General features: G+C 35.5%; 1 protein-coding gene across 11 annotated transcripts in view; it reads right to left on the bottom strand.

Annotated features, from left to right (window-relative positions):
• The window catches only part of NEK1 (NIMA related kinase 1), a 49879-nt gene that overhangs the window by 26420 nt on the left and 3058 nt on the right, over nt 1–20401 (bottom strand). For 5 of the 11 annotated variants that reach the window (XM_076336533.1, XM_076336531.1, XM_076336534.1 and 2 more), the window contains exons 2-17: nt 20055–20203; nt 19853–19949; nt 17685–17782; nt 16011–16094; nt 15487–15554; nt 15280–15366; nt 14147–14201; nt 12665–12865; nt 9356–9416; nt 7917–8074; nt 5811–5870; nt 5495–5554; nt 5301–5348; nt 5134–5208; nt 1889–2067; nt 1675–1806 (exon numbers count right to left, since the gene is read on the bottom strand). In XM_076336533.1, coding sequence (XP_076192648.1) covers nt 1675–1806; nt 1889–2067; nt 5134–5208; nt 5301–5348; nt 5495–5554; nt 5811–5870; nt 7917–8074; nt 9356–9416; nt 12665–12865; nt 14147–14201; nt 15280–15366; nt 15487–15554; nt 16011–16094; nt 17685–17782; nt 19853–19949; nt 20055–20171 — 1580 coding nt within the window. In that variant the 5' untranslated portion in view covers nt 20172–20203. The remainder of the gene's footprint in view (nt 1–1674; nt 1807–1888; nt 2068–5133; nt 5209–5300; nt 5349–5494; nt 5555–5810; nt 5871–7916; nt 8075–9355; nt 9417–12664; nt 12866–14146; nt 14202–15279; nt 15367–15486; nt 15555–16010; nt 16095–17684; nt 17783–19852; nt 19950–20054; nt 20204–20401) is intronic. The other 6 variants (XM_076336540.1, XM_076336541.1, XM_076336535.1 and 3 more) reach the window with 4 other exon arrangements.

Genomic DNA, 20401 nt, shown 5'->3' with positions numbered 1-20401 from the left:
TAAGAAAGTTTCAATTATTTAAATTCTTTCTTTGAGCTAAACATCCTGAACACTTATCTTTTTATTTCACCTCCAGCTGAAAGAATAAAATGCAGGAGCAAAATACTGCTAGGCTAACTATAATACTAAAATTGCTTCTAGATAATAAAGGACAAATACTTACCACATTTTAAATGCTAAGAAACAGCACTTCAACTTAAGCCTAAAGGTAATCCAGTTCATAAACAGAAAAAAAAAATCTCTACTTATTTTGAAACTTCTGCACAGTATTTTCATTGAGTGCTTCCAAGTTCAGGTATTTGAGAAATACTGAATCAGTTTCTCTTCATGATCTCCACGTTACTCATAATTTGCAGCTCTCTACTATAGTTCCTCTCAATTTTAATACATTTAAAACAGTTTACCCAGGTGTAGCCAAGTATCATTTAATATTGCCAAATGTGTGAGGCAGTGTTTCCTAATCTAGGCAAGATTTGGGGATTGTGGCACTGTGTGCAAAGCACTGAGAATAAATAGAGGAGGATGGAAATACACATCTACATCAGCTGGGAAAATACACCTTCCAGTACTGGGTTGTACCAGGAAGAATTTTAATTAGCTCACAACAGCCCAAATTACTGTAAAGAAAATAAATATACCTTGTAGCTTGCAAAATTGTAACATCACTGTTAAACATGTTATGTTTTTGCTGCAAATTTTAAAATAGAAAAAATCTACAAGGCAAAATATATTCTATTGAAACATAAAACTGAGTAAAATTAATTTAGAAGAACAAATGTTTTCTTTGGCCACTTCCTTTTCCTCACATTAACTCCATTTATTTCTTCCTCCATGGGATACATCATTGGATCTGCAGAAGTTTAAATAATGCATGTGAAAATTTGTTCCTCTAGGAAAGTTAGTTAGTAACGCTCACGTACTAAACTTCTAGAAAAAAAGATATTTTCCCATTTACTGCTCACAAGTGCGGACAGAGTTCTTTGGGCAATATTAACAGATCTGAAGGAGAACAAAGAAGTTTTGAAGAAGCTACTTTAAAGAGTGAAATCATACTTGAAAGAGTGAAATCATTTAAAAAAAAAATCCATACTTGTTTACAATCCTTTTATATATAAAATACTCAGTTTATAGTAATTGCAAAGAATAAGCATCACCGAATTAGAAGTTGCACACCATTGTAACACCTGGCATTCGCATCTCGATGAAGAAAGCTCCTAGAAGTTTTCCACTGATCAATAAACAGGAGCTAACAATTCTGGGAGCGTTCTAGACACTCTCCTATGCTAAAGAGTCAAACACTTAGATGTAGAGAAGGCAGTCAGAACGAGATGACAGGAGAAGGAAGCATCTTGGCAGGTAACACAAAAAGTGGAACTATGAAAAAAGCAAAGGAGGAGGCTTATAACGTTATCTGCAACTGCATTAAGCCAAGAATTTTGGCTGAAATCTAGTTTAGTTACAGTTGTTAGTAATCCATTTTTTCCACTATTGGAGAAGCCAAGGTTTCCATTGGTTCTGAAAGAATTGTGGTCTGCAAGGGACTAACACACAAACAGACAGCACAGTACCAATGGATAAAAGTGATTTTGAGACATGTCCAACTACTAAATGAAACGAGACACAGAACAGGAATCTAACACGTAGGGACAGATTTATGGATTGTCATAGTCCAACCTGTTTGCATTGGCTTGTTTAGACACCTCCTTCAATCTTTTCATTTTTTTCCTAACTGCACCAGCATCAGGTAAATGGTGATGACCTGCAGGCCCCTTAGGAACTCCTGGACGTATTCCAGGTGGAATTCCTCTGTAGATAAATATGTACAGTAACTTTCATTACTTTCATCTAAAGCAGACCACGTGCAACTTCCAATGGAAGATAGCCGTACCTTTCAACAACTTCTCGGCCTTGTACTTTCACCCTCAATTTGGCTTCCCTCTCTTCAGCAGCTCTAATGTTTTCCTTTTGCTGTTGCATCTGGTCAAAAATAGCACGATAGTGTTCATATTGTCCTCTGGAAGACACAGGAAAAGGACCAACACCACCTCCACCGCCATAATATGGTGCCTGGAAATCAAAAGGGGTAGGGTGGAAATCTCAAATACCGGTTTTAACAAGCCCTTCCAATTTTCCCCCCTTCAGCAGAATAAAAGCATTAATATGTTCTGCAGCAATTCTGAATTGGTCCTAGTTTTATTCCTGGCATGCCCCTATTTTAACTAACTACAAGATAGATAAATTAAAAAGTTATTTTTCTGTTAGCACTCCAGAATAACACAGCATTTTACCTCCCTTTGATAATAGTCTAGTTATACATGAGACATCTGTCACACATTTTGGAAGTTATTGGTAGCAAATCCATTGAAATGTAATTGGAGATAGATGTTCTTACATGGCAAAAATCAAAGTTTTGGCACAAAAGCTAAAAGTGATACAATACTAACTGAAGTACTAATGAGTGATTTGTAGCCAAACACCCATTTTTTTCACAAAGCTAGAAAGTTAAGCACACTTCTAAGGTTGCCGAATGGCATTCAGTGCAGATTTATCTGAGAATCCCCATTGTTACCAACCTATAATCTGGTTTCATCACGAGACTTGAGATGCTTCCCTACTAAAGCTCAGATCAGGGGAACATCTACCACAAGCTACCGCTTTATGCGAATTATCTCTGTCATTCTCAAAGAATTAGAATTCCTACAGATCCTTCGTGTGAAAATAATTAAAAAAAACCAAAATGTTGCAAGCAGCTGTGTATAGTAGTAGCCAAGGATGGATGCAGAAAATGTGAAACTGGCAAAACAAGGTTAAGGTTGTCAGCACATGCATAAAAACGTTCCCATTACACCTAGGGGAAGCAGTCAAGTAGCCCATGGTAGTGAATCTATGGAATTTGTTTTAACAATAGTTTCAATGTTCCTTCCAGAGTGGTCTTAAGTATTTTAAATAAATTCAAATAGGAGTGCAGATGTGACAGGTTTAAGATTGCCTGCTTAGAAGTTCCTGAACAGATTATATTTGACAATAGAATTTAGCTCACATTCTGAGTTTCAGTTGCTCAACACCCATCAATAGCTCCCCGTAATCCATATGATAGAATACTAACTGAAAGATTTATCCAGGCATTCAAATAAATATGCAGGTATGCTGTTCATCTGAATAAAAGTAACTTACTATGCAAGACTATAGTTTCTACAAATAGAAGGGAAAGTCTTGCTTTAGACACTATTCAAGGTTTCACCTATCATTATTACAGCTCAGTTTTCAAAAGGATTATCTAAAGAAATAGTATGATCAATCTCTAGGCAAATGCTATGAAGCAGGTGCTCATCAATAGTCTGCAGGACAGTTACAGCCCCTGCTAGACCACAAACCTGAAGCCAAATCCTTGCCACCTCTTTACTTCAGACACAGGTGCCAGCAGCCAACCCAAAAAGACAACAACAGGAGAAAATCATGCAGCACATGACCCTGCTGTGCCTTCATAAGAGGCTATATGGCTTGCATTATTGGAAAGCTTGAACAATGCTATTCGACAGCATGGTCAGGGAGTTGCTGGATACACTGTTTTCACATTGGAGGAAGGAAAAGGATAATTAAGTCAAGAATACTATAAGAGTAGATGGAAACCTGGAGTGATGATAACCTAGTGGCCTGCAGTAAGATTTGTACTAAACTATCCAATTTGGAGAACACATTTCAATGAATTTTAAAGCATGTCTGCCATGACATTTTACACCAGTCACACAGTGAAAATATACAGCCACTGAACCTCAGTTTTCCTAGATGACTGAGAATACCGAAAACGATGCAGCCGTAGCTACAACAGAACACTTTATACGTTTGCAGTGTCTAAGGACCTTGCTAATAAAACTCTCAAAAGTTAATCAGAAACATGATTGTTTTCAGGAACATATGTAGCTCTCACCCAAATGTGACGATGCTGATATATTGTGTTGTATGGAAGCTTGTATTGGTGCCTGCCAGTTTCATCTTGACAGAGAGAGAGAAGGATGGTATAGGAACCAAATGATTTTTCCATTAAATCAACACCTGGTAGTTTTTAAAGTCTGGTATGCTTAAGTTTGCTTTTATATTTAAAGCTTTACTTATATGATGTGTGGCACACATCCAAAGATGATGTCTATTCTGAAATAATATATTTAATAAGCAGCTACTGAAACCTGGTCAAGTGCTTGTGTATTCCTCATATTCTTGTACAAGGAACAGAAAATAAAGACCTCTATTCATTTTGACTCTACTGCTCAGTCAGAGCTTGTTTACAAAAACCCTACTAAACATGTTTAGGCCAAGTATTTTTGTAAGACTTGCTACCACCACAACAAATAGCTGTGTTTTAATCCATTTTCTATTGTCAGAGAGATTTACACCACAGCAATACTTAAATTCCTGCACTGGCTCTGTCTGATGAAAGTACCCAGACCTTTATATTCAAGTAACTCCATGAGACTACTTCCCAGAACAGTTATGTTTCCATGAAACTACAACACACACAAACAGGCAAAAAGAAACTGTCACAGGGATCAGATTAAATTATGCAATTAAATTATGTAAGAAGTGAATGGCTAAAGAGTTTACTGCTTTCAGAAAAAAATAATAAGATATTCTCAGGATTTCACACCCCTCTCCTGAACAACTTATCAGTATATATAAACACTCATGTTGCTAAATAACGAAGAATGCTTAGAAGCTGGTGTTTAATAGTGGGGAAGAGGTCCATTATCATAATATGAGAACCTGGAAAAAGATTTCAACAAAAGAATTCAAGAACAAACTTGAATGTGAAAGAAGCTGTTCATGCATAGATTCAGCACAGGAAAAGTAGCAAAAGCAGGAGTGGAAAAAAGAAAGTGGTGCATGAAAACCATTACTGGCAGAAAGAGAAGAGATTCAGAAATTTAGTAAGTATTAAAAATGAAAATTGCACATGATCTCCAAAAAGCCAGGGAAGAGATTCTGTTATACAGTTTCTCTTAAATTATCCATAGATTAATAATGGGCAGCCCCAAGAGTTGACCTCCAAGAGCAGATCTTTCTGAAAAGAGAAGACCATGCCAGATAACCAAAGGTGGGGGGAACAGACTACACCACATTTCTGCATCTGCTGCCAACCTTAACATCACCACTTCCACCTGAACCAAGCACATTCCTCCATCCTTGTTCCCTGGCTCTGTTTATTCGTTCCATCTGAAGGAGAAAACAATACAGGAAAACATAATTCAAGGAATCACTAAGTAAAAATTGAACTTCACTATTAACACATTTTAAACATATTTTACCCTTTCTTTTTCCAGTCTTCTCATTTCATCTGCCTTCAGTAGACTGATCTGCAACGTGTAAGGATTAAACAGGTTTAGTAACTGGGAAATCGAACTATTCCATATTCTTAAGCAACATATAACACACCACACCACAAGATATTTCATTAAAATCACTACGGGTGGAAAAAGAAAGTCTCAAGAATCTTGTCTACCTGATCTCTCTGGCGTTTTTCTTTTTCAGGCAATTCTGACCTTTTCTTTTTTGAAGGTTCCTGAAAAATAAGCATATAATTTGGTATTTATTACTGAGCCATTATTCTGTCAAGTCTCTGCCAAGATCGATTAGTGCTCCAATTGCTGGTGTATGTCCATGAAGATAAAAAAAAAAAAAAAAAAAATTTAAAATCACCATTACATAACGTTTGGGAAAAAAGATAAGGAGGACAGGTTTGAAGGTTTTATTTTGTCATTCTTGCTCTCGACGTAGCTTTTGCTTAGTTGGAAAATTAACAGATGATTTCATGATACCTCAAACATTTTCCTCCTTTCTTCTCCTGGATTCTTTTTCTTCATTGGAGTTGGAAAGGCCTGGATAAAAGGTGAAATTTCAAATTAGATGGCACAATGCCAGAATGAGAAAAAAAAATGAAACCCACAACTTAGTATGTGCAAAATGGGGTTTAAAATAATTAATTACTCAGGAGATTTTAAATGAAAAAGCACTGCTAGGATCTAGGGGTAAATGCTTCTGTACTTGTTCATCCTCTACTAAACGCTCTGTCATGAAAGCCGAAGGCAGTAATTTTTAGATCTGTTTTGTCTTAATTTTTCTTCTCTGGCAGTATCATTCTGCATTACAATCTTTTCCTATTGTAAGTCTTTAAGGTTCCCTAGATATTAAGATTCTCTGTTATTTGGCAAACAGATTTATAAGGTTATCCTTAGGCTCTTTCACTTAGGTAACTCTAACCAAGCTTCTTGTTACCTATAGAAGAGAACGCAGCCACTATTGAATATCTGGTAAAGAAGCAGCTATATGTAATAAACCATGCTGCTCACTCTAATCTTCTCAAAAAAGTGATGGTTACTTCAAAGCATTTTTTTTTTCTGACCATATGAGAATACAGAGAGCTGCAAAATATTTTCTTTTGACGACCTAAAATCCTATCAAATGAGTACTTCAAAATCAAGTATTTCAGAAGATGGAAGCCTTTAGAGACTTAGGTCAATGTGGTTCAACTACAATGAGTTAATGTAATATCACTAAACAAAGGAGATGATTGTTAACTGGTTTTTCAGAGAAGCATGTGAGAGCTGCAAGCTCAGACTACCCTGGAACAACAGCAAAGAGAAAAAAATTCATGTTACACTGTAGTCATTTTTTCTATCCTATGTCTTACCCCTTGTCACTAGGTACAATCCACACAAAGAACATGTCTTAAAATTGCAGCGTTACTGAATCCTTACATGCAGCAAGAGGATATTTCCTCAGTCTCTACCCTGCCACTTTGAGTCTCTATGCAAGTTGGATCGGTGTTGGCTGGTGAAACTGATTATAAAGAGCAGCTGACTAGCAGACAGTTGCGCAAGCAAGCCTTAAGACATGAAAACCTCACAGTCTCATAAGGACACACAAGAAGTCTGTGCATTCCCTTCTTCTTGCTCTTTTTTCCAAACTGTGTATCACAAGCCAACAAGGCTTGTGTGATCAATGAGCTTTTCCCTAAACCTCCGATAACTTTTGAACCTCAAGCATAATTTATATCTCAAGGATAATTTTCCATCCACCTATCAAATTTGACAGATGGATAGAGATTCTCAGTATTATGTTCCCTGAAGTGCCATGGGGAGAAGGAAAGAAAACCTCAAAACCCACAAAAAACCCACCAGCACAACAAAAATATTACTTATTCAGAAGAAAATTTGAATTAGTTCTTTTGCTGAAGTGGGACCTTCTTGGCTGCTAGTTGTTTGGCACGTGCATATAGCTCAAAACTAGCTGTATCATAAACATTTCCTGGCCATGCAGTAATTAAAGGAATAAAGAGAGAGGAAAAGAGAGTTTTATGTAATAAGGAATACAGAGAAGATGACTGGAAGAAAGATCAAATGTACTGTATGAAGGCATACAGAAGACTCTCATTAGCTCACGGAATTAAGTCTGGGAAACTCCTCTTCCAATTACACAATTCGTCTGGCTGACAACACTTTAGAAAGTGACTAAAAAAAGTTTCCTATGTTTTGAAAGTTTCAGATTATTTTTGAACGAGGAAGAAAGATGCAAAGATTCTTATCCAGTGTCAATAATCTTGGTATACCTGACAGACTTCCAACATTTCTAAGAGTGGTCAACACCAACAAAGGAACTGAAAACATGCAAAGCACATCTAATTCAGCAGTGGAATTAAAACCCAAACCTAAGGTAGCAGTCTCCAAAAATCATTATAATAAAACCAACAAAACAACAACAACAAAAATCAATAACGAAGGAAGCCAAGCATTTAAACTACTATTACTTTCTCTGCAGATGCATGTGTCCAGATAAAAGACATTTTGAAAAGGAACGTATAGTATTTTCATAGCATTTAAATAAGGTATGAGCAAACCAGTTCGATTTAAGCAACAGCTTCTTACCTGTCTAGATTTAGCCAATGGCTTCTTCTCATTAGGCTTTTTAGGTACATCACAAGACTTCCTGATCACTAAAGGCACTCCATATTTTGCAGCAGGTTTGGTAATTTTCTGAGCTGGTGCAACTGAAGTCAGTATTTGTTCTTGAGCTGGTCTTTTAGCTAAAAAGAAACAAAAAATGGTTTACAGCTATCCAGGCTGGCCAGTGTACCATATTTCCCTTTCCCAAGGTCTTGGAACAGCAAAGCTGGAGGAAAACAGGTGAACTGCTAACATTTCATTCACATGAGCTGATGCATAAGTGCAATATACCTAGTTGTCCCAAACAGCTCGTCTAAATTTAATGCTTGATAAGAAACAGCAGAACACAATCCCTGAGCTTTTCACTCTCAACACTTCAAACTGGAGAACTGAAGCTTATTTCAGCTGCCATGCTTTATTATCTAGTTGTCATGGACACAGAGAAAAGTTTTCCTAATGGAATGGAGAGACAGGCCTCCCTCCACTAACAATACTGGACTGCAACCTGCAACACTAATGTCAGAAGATGAGTTCTGGAAGTGCTTCAATGGCCTTCAGGGATATTGTTTTCCCTGTAGAGTTCCTGAAAATACACCAATATTGTGGATCTGATTCTGTGCTAGCAGGGCTCTCTTGAGCAAGACTGTCTTGACAAAGTGAACCACAATCTAATTTGCTACCAGTAGTAGAAATTCTACTGCTTTGGGCTTTGGAAGGGATCCAATAAGGATCATTGAGTCCAACTCCCTGCTCCTCGCAGGACTACCTAACACTAAATCATATGACTAAGAGTGTCCTCCAGATGCTCCTTGAACTCTGACAGGCTTGGTGCTGTGGGGAGCCTGTTCCAGTGATTGACCAACCTCTCAATGAAGAACCTTTTCCTAGTGTCCAATCTGAACTTCCCCTGACACAGCTTCATTCCATTTCCTCATATCCTATCACTGGTCACCAGAGAGATGTCAGCACCTCCCCCTCCGCTGCCCCCCTTGAGGAAGTCGTAGCCTGCGATGAGGTCACCTCCTCATCCTTCTCCAAGCTGAACAAAACAAGTGACCTTAGCAGCTCCTCTAAGTCTTGCCCTCAAGGCCCTTCACCATCTTGGTTGTCCTTGTACAATAACAACATACAAATTACTTCCACTATTTGCAGTCTTTACTGTCTCCTTAAATTTTGGAAGCGTAGTATACTGCAAGAGGAAAAGTACACCTAAAATATTACAGGACCATAGTTTATCCTTGCATCATTTGTACCCTACATACATCCAGCTCCCCAGGGGAGAGGGAAAAATTGCTTCCCTCTCTTTTTTCCTGAAACTTCTAGAAACAGGTATAAGAACACACTAAAACCAATAAAAGAACAAAGCTACATACACTATCTTGCCAGAGCTGAAAGCGAAAGCACTTTACACACTTACTTACCTGGTGCAGCATGTGGTCCAAACTTTTGGAAGATTTTGTGATTGAATTCTTCTGCAATAAGCTAAACAAAAAGTTGAACAGTTAGCCAACAGTATTTATGTCTGAAGCTAGAAAGAACTCCTTTTCAGGTAAGTGTGCCACTCCCAGTAAGCATCTAAAAGTAGTTACTCTAACTTAAATTTAAATGAATACTCAACTTCATGTATTTAATTTGGTATCACTAACATTAATATGAAGCTGGATTCAGTATTTTCAAATATTTTTGGCATAACTACTAAATTTTAAAAAAGCAGTTTAGTCTGACTTCTGGGTGGCATGTTACCTCATTTATGAACTAGCTAAGAATCTAGAATAAGGTTAATGTGAGCATCAACATAGTTTTATGCATAGTTCATTTTAGATTTCTGTAAAGCTGCCAAATTTCACTTCAAATTCTCAGACAGCTTGCATCAAAAAAATAGTCCTTTAGAAATGTTTGCAGTTTTTAGTTTCTCTATCCTTTTCAAGATGGGAAGATGACTACATATGTGGATATCTAGGAACAACACATACAGTGTGCTGTCAGGCATATCAAATTAGCATAATAAAATGTGGAAAACAGCCTTACTGGAGTAAAAAAAATGAAGTCTAGACAAAGAACATTGAAATATGAATAGGCCATCATCTCACATCACACTGAATACTGTATGTAGTTCTGAACCCAACACCTCAAAAACCATGAGGTAGAAATGAAAGAGGTTCAAAGAAGAGCAGCAAGGATAATTAAAAGTGTTGAAAAGCTTCAGTACAAAGAACAAATAAACTTGCTCTTCCACCTATAAAAAGATTACCGAGCTGTAATGTGATGGGTCTAGAATACCACGTGATTTTGCAGAGAAAGCAGGGAAACACACAAGGGCAGCAAATGGTAATACCAATATAAGAAGTGGAATACAACTGAACAGGAGGAGGAAGGTTTAGAATAAACAAAGCTGATGATTTCTGCAACAAGTAGACCACCTGTGAAATTTCTTACTGATCATAAAAGCTTACACAGGTTCAACGAGAAATCAGATAAGAATCACAGACAAGAAATCTATTGAGGACATCTAAATACCAAAGATGCTTCCTGAGCTGATGCAATTGAGACAACAAAAGATGAAGGTTGGGAGAGTATTATAGGGTAATGTCACGTAGGCTTGCCTTGTTCTTATACGCGTCCCCAGGCACTGTTTATGGCCAGTGTTCACTGCCCACAGGACATGGAGTGAGACTGCCTTTTAGCTGACCCAGCACCATGTTCTCATTTTCTAACATCCTGCTCTGAAACACCTCGCTGAATCTCAGCACTGCAACTGATGCTACCAATACAGAATATTCAAAGGATGGGAACTGCAAAGGTATTTTTTACAACAGTAGAGCTACTTGCAGACAGATAATGGCCACACTACAGACCACCTTTCTAGAGACCAAGCGTGCCAGGAATGTGTTACTTAACGTTCTGACAACAACTGACAGCAATGTTAACTGAATAGTCACTAAACCACAAGGTTTTAAGGAATAGTCGTTACAGAATTTTGAACTATCCAGATTATTTTGTTTTGCTTAGAGGCTACCAGTCAGTTACAATGGATGCTGAGGAGTTAAAACTGAAAAAATCCCCGAAGAGACAAAGTGCAGAACTTAGGACTCTGCACATGACAGCAGAGAAACTTTTTTTAACCTGTACAGTCTGGCATCAAAAGATTCTGTAAGCAAGAAGTCACACATGAGAATCGCCTCCTACCAATGGTATTTCAGTGATCCTGAAGCTTTTATTTGAGTGGTAAGCTGTAACAACTGAAGTGTGGTGTTTCCATGATAACACAGCTACTGACAGAAAAGAAACATGACTCTCCAGTACCTTTCAAAAAGCTTTTTTTTTTTTCCAAATTGATGCTAATTTAGATCCACTCTTTACTGTAACTTAGTAACTATGAAAATTAAGAAAGAAGTTATCTAAAACTGGAAGACTGTTTTCCTGTCATTTAAGAGCAGGATTTCAGCAATAGCTGCAACATGTTGAAGATGACAACTATGGAAGATCTCTTAAGCTTAGACTATGGAAAGCAGAGGACAACAGCATTAGCCATGGATGAAACCGAAAGCGAATAGGCATTACAGCTGTATCACAGAATGACCACCTCCGGCTGAACACAAACGTGCCAGCGATTGATACATTTAGTAAAAGGTGCTTTCTGGGTGTGGGGGTTTGTTGTTTTTAAGTTCAGGTAGCATCTCCAAATCAAACATGTTAGTGATTCAGCTGGAAAAATTGTGTGCCAGCATTCACACTCAATTTAGGAGAAATTAACATCATCATCTGGAAGTAGTCTATTACTAATTATACTTTGCCTAACCCCAAATAAAAATTTCATATCCGTTCTAGCTACTGGAAATAAAATCAGATCAAACTGTTACTGTTGTAAAAGTTAGGACAACAAACTTATCTGTAAAGACTTCTGAATCTTACCTTTCATTGGGACTTTAATCTGAACTATTATCAGTTGAAAGTCTATTTCATATACAATTGAAATTCCAATTACATATGGCCTTCTCCTGAAATTTCTTTAGTTGTGAGTTAGAATCCACTAGAATTCTTTATACTCAGTGAGGTCTCCTTTTGTATTCATTTCCTCCATGTCCTTTCTCTGTCTATATTTATTTACCTCGTATCAGTACTATTAGTCACTTATTAATCTTGATCTCTTTTGATTGGATTTGTATTAAAAGTACATGAATAGATGTCAAATGATATCAACAGATTCTCAACTGAATAGTGAGCAACTTCTTTTAGGTTATAGCAAGTTCTTCTAGGTTATATACACGCGATACATTTAAACATCAAGAAATTTAAAGATTAGTTTACTTAGCAATATTTCACAGAACACACTTGCAGGCCATTCCAAATTCCAAACAAAAAAATGGATTGAAGAAATTATGATAAAGAAGTGATGCTGAAGTCATTGACAGCACCATTTTATGAAAAAATGCACATCTAAACAAATCAACATCTCGCTCATACTTCGTCACTATATAAAAAACCCACACAAAATAATGCACTTAAGAAAATGCCAATTTAAATGTTTGTGGAAACTACCAAATACTTAAGTAACGTGAGATTTTTCTTTACAGTTCGTAGTAAAACTCTTTTTTCCTCAAATGAAAGTGTCTCTATAAAAGCTCTAGGGAATACCATTACTCCAATTTCTCATGTTATATATTGACATTAGAATAAAGAAAAGTCCTATGATGTATTTAGCAAAACTAGAATTAAAACTAACTCCATACCTGTGGTGTGAGAAATTTTTCAACCCGTTTGGCTATAAAGTTTTTCTCCAATATGGAGTTTACTGACGGTCTATTCCTAGGATTCCTTTTAAATAACTGTGACAGCAGATTACGTAGGTCATAGGAGTAATGCATAGAAACAGGAGGAAAAGGTCCAGAGATTATCTTCAGTACCAAGTTCTTCATGTTACCAGCTTCAAACTGTATCACACAAGAAAGAAAACAGTTACTACGTATTACTTACTGTCTGTCCACATGTAAGGCTGCACATAAAGATGAAGAGGAAAACAAAAAAAACAACACACCTTTCCTTGCCTCAACACACCAAAACAATTTTTAAAGCCATCAACAGTTTACATCAGCAGTTTAAAATAATCTGCTGCCAAGTATTCTGACTATAAACACATCATAACACAGATATTTCACATTATAGAGATATAAATTTTGCTAACAAATAATCATTTCCCTCCAGATCTAGACTGACAATGATATATAATTAAGGATAAAATAATTATATAATTATCTGCTTGATCTCCTCTCCCAAACACTTTCAACCATCACATGCCCTCTGCCCTTTTTTAGCAAAGCCACATTTCAAATGAAAGAATGTAAAACATTCACACTCATTCAGTGTAAAATCCAAAGGAATGCTTAGACTTCAGCTTAAGCTCAGGAAGCAGAGCACACCATTTCAACTCCTTTGTACAATAAAAACAAAACAGTACATATCACCCAGCTCACAGAAAACAACCTATTGCCATCAACTCTCAGAAAGGCAACATTGTCAGCATTGCTGTCACAGAAAAGACCAAGCAATAAGAAATTACAAAAGCTTGAAATTAAATTAAATCCTTACCCCTTGAAATTTTTCTTCCAATTTTGATGTTTTCATCTTTTTTCTTTTAATAAAAAGATCTATTTTTAAAAAACAAACCAACCTAAAACCAAAAAACCACAACCAAAACAATACAGAAAAAATGTTTTTTCTTCCCTTCCTAACTGGAAAATAGATGATAAAAGATGTATTCTTCAAAACAACACACACACAAAAAGGCAACTCTTTCACCTTGGGAGTTTTTTTTCTAAGAACTATTTTGTTCTAAACAGAAATGCATTAATCCATCTGCACAAAAGCCGACAGTCCAAATTCAGATTTTCAATGAAAATGTCAAGTTTTTTGGAAAGAAAGGAACACTTTTCACAGTATTGTTCATTACAGCACCTAACAATTTTTTCAGCTAATACAGTTTATTAAAAACCTACATGGAAAGCAAAATATACAGTTTCTGGAGAGACTGGCATGAACCAAAACACAGATGGAAAATGTTGGTCAGTGTAGAAAGAGGAGATTAAAATGTTGAAGGTAATTTTAAACAGTCATCATGAAAGCCTTTCATCAACTGAAACACATTTGCATAAGATCAGGAAAAACCCCTGTTTGAAATCATTAAACTTTTACAGAAACAAGAAGTTTCTACTCACCGCATGTTTAAGTGTGCACATTTCATAGAGAACACAACCAAGGGCCCAGATATCACTAAATCAAAGAAAAATACTTAAGAATTAGTTCTAGGTATAACATTGCCATCTAACTTATATCTGTGAAGTCTATCTTTGAAAATGAAAAGGTTGAATTTAGAGTATGTACAAGCTCCCTTGTATCTTCCACACACCCCACACCCCCAACCCCCAAAACAAAAAAAATAATTCAACAACCAAAACTAAGGCCAACCTGAAAACCAGTTGGGGTTATTTTGGCTCCAGATTTTAATTAGACCTTTTCAACTGAACCACCCCAATCGGAGAAATTAGACAAAATATGGACAAAGGTCTTCTTTCTTTAAATGCATATATTTGCCTGAGGTCTTTGAATTAAACAAACAAAAACCCAAACAAGAACCACCACCCAGTTCAGCAAATAAAATTCTTAAAGTCCGTTTACTCTGTTTAACATTGACTTACCTTACCCTCACTCGTTATAGGATTAGAGAATTTGGTTGGAATACCATTGGGTAATAAATCCCATGTTGGAGAAATTAAGGGACAAGGAACTGTAATAATTTGTATCTTAAGAAACCAATTGAAATTAGTATAAGGCACAACAACGGATGCAGCAGCTTAGTGAAGCGTAAGACTAACTTGACAGTGACCATGTTAATTACACCAGGGACACTGTTACCAGATACAGCCTACTGCCAGGACAGCAAACATGTAAGGAAAGTATCTGTATGACTTTGTTATCTGAAGCAAGCTGAGCCACCTATCTACGCATGTGCTTAGAGAATCCAATTACTGTGTTTGTGATTTCATTCTTAACACAGTTTCACATTCATGCTGCATAAATTAAGGCAGTACAACTAGTGTGTAGATAGGCAAAAGTAGAGCCATAATTAAGAACACAGCTAGATCTAGATCTTGGAGCATTAAGCTAAGCCATCTCTGCATCACATTGCTTTGTACTGCACAGACCTGCTAAGGTCCCACTTGTACAGTTCCTTCTTGGGTAAGAGATGAACTAATGGCTGTTCCATCATACGAATAGAACAGCTTTTGATTGCTAAAGAACTCACTTTCTTCTCCTTACCAAAAATGTTTAATAAAATGCTTATTAGTACCTTTTATTGTTGTAAGGTTTGTTCTGACATATTTCAGGTGACAAATAGTATGGCGTTCCTATGCAAGTGCGAGCCAACTCGGCAGTACTAAGAAAAAAATAAGAATGAATGTTAACTAGTTAACTCACATGAAGTGCACAGATTATGTCTTCCTAGATCAAAGTGATTTAGATTAAGTCAGAGAAAACAGCATCAAAAAGGAGTTACCTGTTAAGAACTCTGGCGATCCCAAAGTCTCCCAGCTGTATTGTTCCATCTTTGGTTAAAAATATATTCTTGATATAGAAATTTTAAGAAGTCTGTTAATTAAAACATTCATACAATTGCACACTTTTTGTTCTCAACATGTTTTGGGAAGAATAAAGTTTTCTACCATTCAATCTCTTTGCAGTCACTAGCAATAGTGTTACTGACTACTATGAAACACCAGACTTACTCTAGTCCTACTTCATCAAAATTAAACGCTATTACACATTCTAAAATATAACCTTTTCTGCCCCCACAAATAAATATATGAGTAACACTCTAGCTTCAACAAATAGCCTCACCTCTTTGTACAAGTATCATATAAAACACCTCCAGACAATTTTGAAGAAAAAAAAAAAGTGTTTCCAGTATTAGGAGTGTTTATGTAAGAAGACTATTTTCCATAATTTGCCAACTTACAGTAGCAAGGTATGAATGCAATCACTTTGGAAGTAAATTCAGTTAAAAAATAATTACCTACGTACCTGTGACTTTATGTCCCGATGCAAGATTTTTCTATCATGTATGTGTTTTAGTGCTAAACAGATTTGTACAAACCAATCCAGAATCTATGCATAAAAGAAAATGCAACATCAGCATTTTTATTTCTCTGAAAGCTTCCCCAGTTACATAACTGAAGATATTATCAAATCAGTTTTGTAATTATAAAGATTTTACCTTCTTCCCACAAACCTGTCTTCTTTTATACCACAGAATAATTAAAAACATAACAGTACTGTCACTATAATGCAAACTTTTTAATGATATGCATATCATATGCATTAAAGATGCATATTACCCAAATTAGATATTAAGCCTGAGACTGCTAGTTTCATTACATATTATAAAGCTAACAGAAGTATGCAATATGAATTTGATTGGCTAAAACATTTAAGACATGGAATTTGCATCTTAAAGACTGTACTTTTGCTGTAACCAATACAACAAGTCTTCTTGCAGACAGTTAATCAACCAAGAGTCCTAAAAAGCCATACTGATGCTTGCAGAAATACTTATTTTATCATCCAGTAATTTTATGTATTTTACCTTAAAAATAGTATAAAGCAGATTTCAATGAGAAAAGCAACAAACAATATATAACGAGAAGATTATAAACAAGCCAACAAAATCCTTTTTTTTTTTGTAAATTTAAAAAAAAAAAAATCACAATATAAAAAGGGACTAACAGCAAGAACTTTTCCATGTGAATAGTGGTTTCACATTCCTAACTTAGAGGTACATACATGTCAAAATTACAGTATAACGCAAGGTATAATTTTCACTTTTCCATTGTAAGTTCTTCTTGTAAAAGTGAGCCCAAATTAGAAAAATGAAAAGTTTTACAATTTATATCCAAAACGTTTCATGATTACACTATTCTAAATACCATCAATAGACCTAATACACTACTAAGCCTTTCCAACCACAGGTAAATTGAGATCCTACTGGATGCAGACACAAAAGCACAGAAACAATTTATAAACAAGGAAACATATGTCAGTTCTAATCAAAAAATTGAATCCTACATAGTCTATTTTCACTTAATCAAATCTGTACATAAAATCCTCTCATTTATTCCAGATTCTCCCACAGTAAAAATTACTTTAGAACCAGTATCACAGAAAAAGAAAATCTGCTGGTAAACTTCCAAAACAATATTAAATTTTTTCTAATGGAAAAATAAATTTTTGAATGATGTAAACTCATATTGCTGTATTTCGTATTATTATATTGACAAAGTATGTTATTTTATACTTCTGATAAGTGAAAATCAGTATTACAAAACAAAAATCCTGTGCCATTATATCTTTAAAAAGAAAATAATTTCAAAGGCTTAAAAATATTCATGTTATCCTTCAGTATTTTTCATTTCTCAGATTTGGTTTACTTCGCAAGAGATCCAACTTTTTTTACAGCATCTTACACATACAGACAAAACCCCAATTAACATAACCAGGATTTCCAGCTAATTTTTCTTTTTTTTTTTTTTTTTTTTTTTTTTTTTTTTAAGATACTATGGTGACTGATGGCAACGAGAATCACAATTTGAGAACCTCCTTTTAGATTAAGCCACCATATCTATCAAACTGGACCAAAATAATTTAAAACTCATGAAAAAGTATCATGCAACAAAACACTATAGCAGCAGTTGCTGTTACCTGATCTTCAGAGAATAAGATTCCTTTCTGAGCATTTATTTTTTTAAATAGGTCTCCTCCTTCACAGTAATCCATCACTATGTACAGACAGCCATTTTCTGTAAAATAAAACACAAAGTATTTCAAAAAGAAAAAGAGAGACCCATCTTTAACACAACTTCCTGAGCATCTTCACCGCAGTCACAGAAAAAGCAACAAAAAATTAACCTTTTCACATGCAGCTTCAGATATCATTTATTAGTCCTTTTTTCAAACTTCAAGCAAAAATGCTTTTATTATTTTGAGTTTCACAACATAAGTTTCTCATTTCTGGTAACATTGGACTATTTTGATGGGGGGGGGGGGGGGGGGAGACATCTGCTGAACCAATGCCTCGAAATGGGGTTCAAAACCTCTATGAAATTAAAGGTGTCACTTTGGTTTTATATTGCATTCATATTCTCCAACCTGCTTTCAAACATCCTATAGATCCCCTACCCTAAAAATAGAGATCTTAAGTTCTAATTCAGGTGGTTGCCTCTATTTGCCTAATTCTTTCTCGGAGTTTTACCTGGACAAGATATTACTCACACTACATGCAAGAACGTGACAAATATTAGTTCTCATACCAGACATACAGTTCATTTCAGAGACTGAAGAACAGCAACAAAACTTCCAGCAGACAATGACAGATGGAAACAATTATTTTCTCATTTTTGAATGATATTTGGGGAGACTTCCAAAAGTCCTATGCAAGTTTCCCCTAGGAGGTATGAACATACATAATACATTTCATACAAAGTTACAGTTTTGTTCCCCAATGCAATCTTGTCCAGTTACTGATGAAAAAAGAGATTAGGCAGAAGCAAATTGCAAGTTATCAAAACCACAAGAACTACACTACTCACATATTAGGCATGATTTTGCGAAGAGCTGAATAAATGCATAAAACCAATCACATGCTGCTCAAAAGAAAAACTCTTATTTTATGAAAGAGTTAGTCATAGCACTTAAAAAGCTCTAAATAGGTCAAAAATTAAATCATCTAAGTCACTTAAATTTCACTCCCGCAGAATGCTTTGTCTTTCAAAACATCAAACCCAGGATTTTTCTGTTGTGCTTACAACTGTTTGTATCTTGGTTAAGTTTTATAATCAGTATTATTTTAAAAGATGATCCTAGGAGTCTGGATTTCTTGCAGACCTGTTGCTGAAATAATTATCTCTAATAAACCAAATCAGTATGTTCAAAGTCAATGTGCTTTAGCAATAAAGATGCAATACGAAATCTTGTGAACTACCGATTACAGGATCTACCTTGTAAGAAGAACAAAGAAAAAAAGCAGTTTTAAAGAACAAGCTTCTATTACAGAGAAGACAGAAGCATGAATTTATAAATCAGACGACTATGGCTGTGCAATATGACTGGCACAAAATTCTAATTTAATGAATAGAAAAAATAAAAGTCCCCAATCAAAAGACGTATGAAAGTCAGCAGAAAGGAAGGAAAGGAGAAGAGAGCAGTGTTCCTAAACAGTATCTCAAAAAATACTTAGGTTTTTTAATAGTATTTCAACTTATATGATAGGCTTTTAGAATCTTTTATCCGTTCTGCTCATTTCCCAAGACATTTACTGTGAAAACAATGTGGAATTATATTTCTCCTTCCTTCATAGCTTGATGAAGCAAACAGTCCCATCTATTTTTCCAGCTCTGAAAGCAATGATATGATTGCAATTACTGAAAACTGCATTTTAAGACAATAGACTTTGAGATAAAATTGCTCTTGCTAGGTTATCAATACCCCAACTTAGACCATACTCATATTTAACATACACAAGCATTCAAGTCATTAGGGGATACACAAGTATTTCAGGAGACGTACACTCTGGAGAAACAACAGAACATAACCCTTTCATTTAGGCATTAACAAAAACTATTGCATGTAACGAAGAGACATGAATATTTCTGTTTAATTATTGCACTTTTTTTTAATTACTATTATTTTAAAATGTGCAGGGGAATTGTGAAAAAAATACAACCAAAAAGAACTGAAGCAAGTAATAAAAGTATGAAAAAGACGGATTAAAGAGAGAAAACACACTGACTTTTAAACTACATGCAGTAAGTAGTGCACAGACAATCACTTACTATAATTACTTCAGGTTCTACTGTATTAATTAATCTTACCTTCAAATGACTCCCTATACAGGACAATATTCGGATGTTTCATGTTAGCCAATACAGCAACTTCTCTCCTTGATTCTTCTCTCTCCTTATTTGACATCTTCAGAAGGAAAATAATGATTTTTGAGAACAGGATTACAAAAGAATACAAAAAATACAAAAGAATACAAAAAGAATGGATCAGTAATTAATAATAATTACTCACCTTAGAGATGTTTATTTCTTTAATAACATACTGTTGGCCATTTTCTTTAGCTTTAACAAGAATTGCTTTCCCAAAGGATCCTTCTCCAATCTTTCGCACTTTAATATATTTATCCATAGTTATCTTCTTAAGGCATCCTTATTCAAGTACTAGGCAAAAAACCCACAAAACAGATTTAGTTAGCCATACTTAGTCATCTAGCCTGTCAGGTCATGTCACTTTTTTTTTTTTTTTTTTTTAACTCAAAATGTCAATCCATTTGTCTCCTCAGTTGCATCATATGCTTTGTAGCTTTTCTGTAAATCATCTACTTAGTCTCAATTCTATTTTGGTACAGTTGGCTCACT

The sequence above is a fragment of the Aptenodytes patagonicus genome, chromosome 4, assembly GCF_965638725.1.
Source record: "Aptenodytes patagonicus chromosome 4, bAptPat1.pri.cur, whole genome shotgun sequence".
Classification (NCBI taxonomy): domain Eukaryota; kingdom Metazoa; phylum Chordata; class Aves; order Sphenisciformes; family Spheniscidae; genus Aptenodytes; species Aptenodytes patagonicus.
The sequence above is the reverse complement of the archived record's forward strand: the minus strand, read 5'-3'. Positions and strand labels throughout refer to the sequence as shown.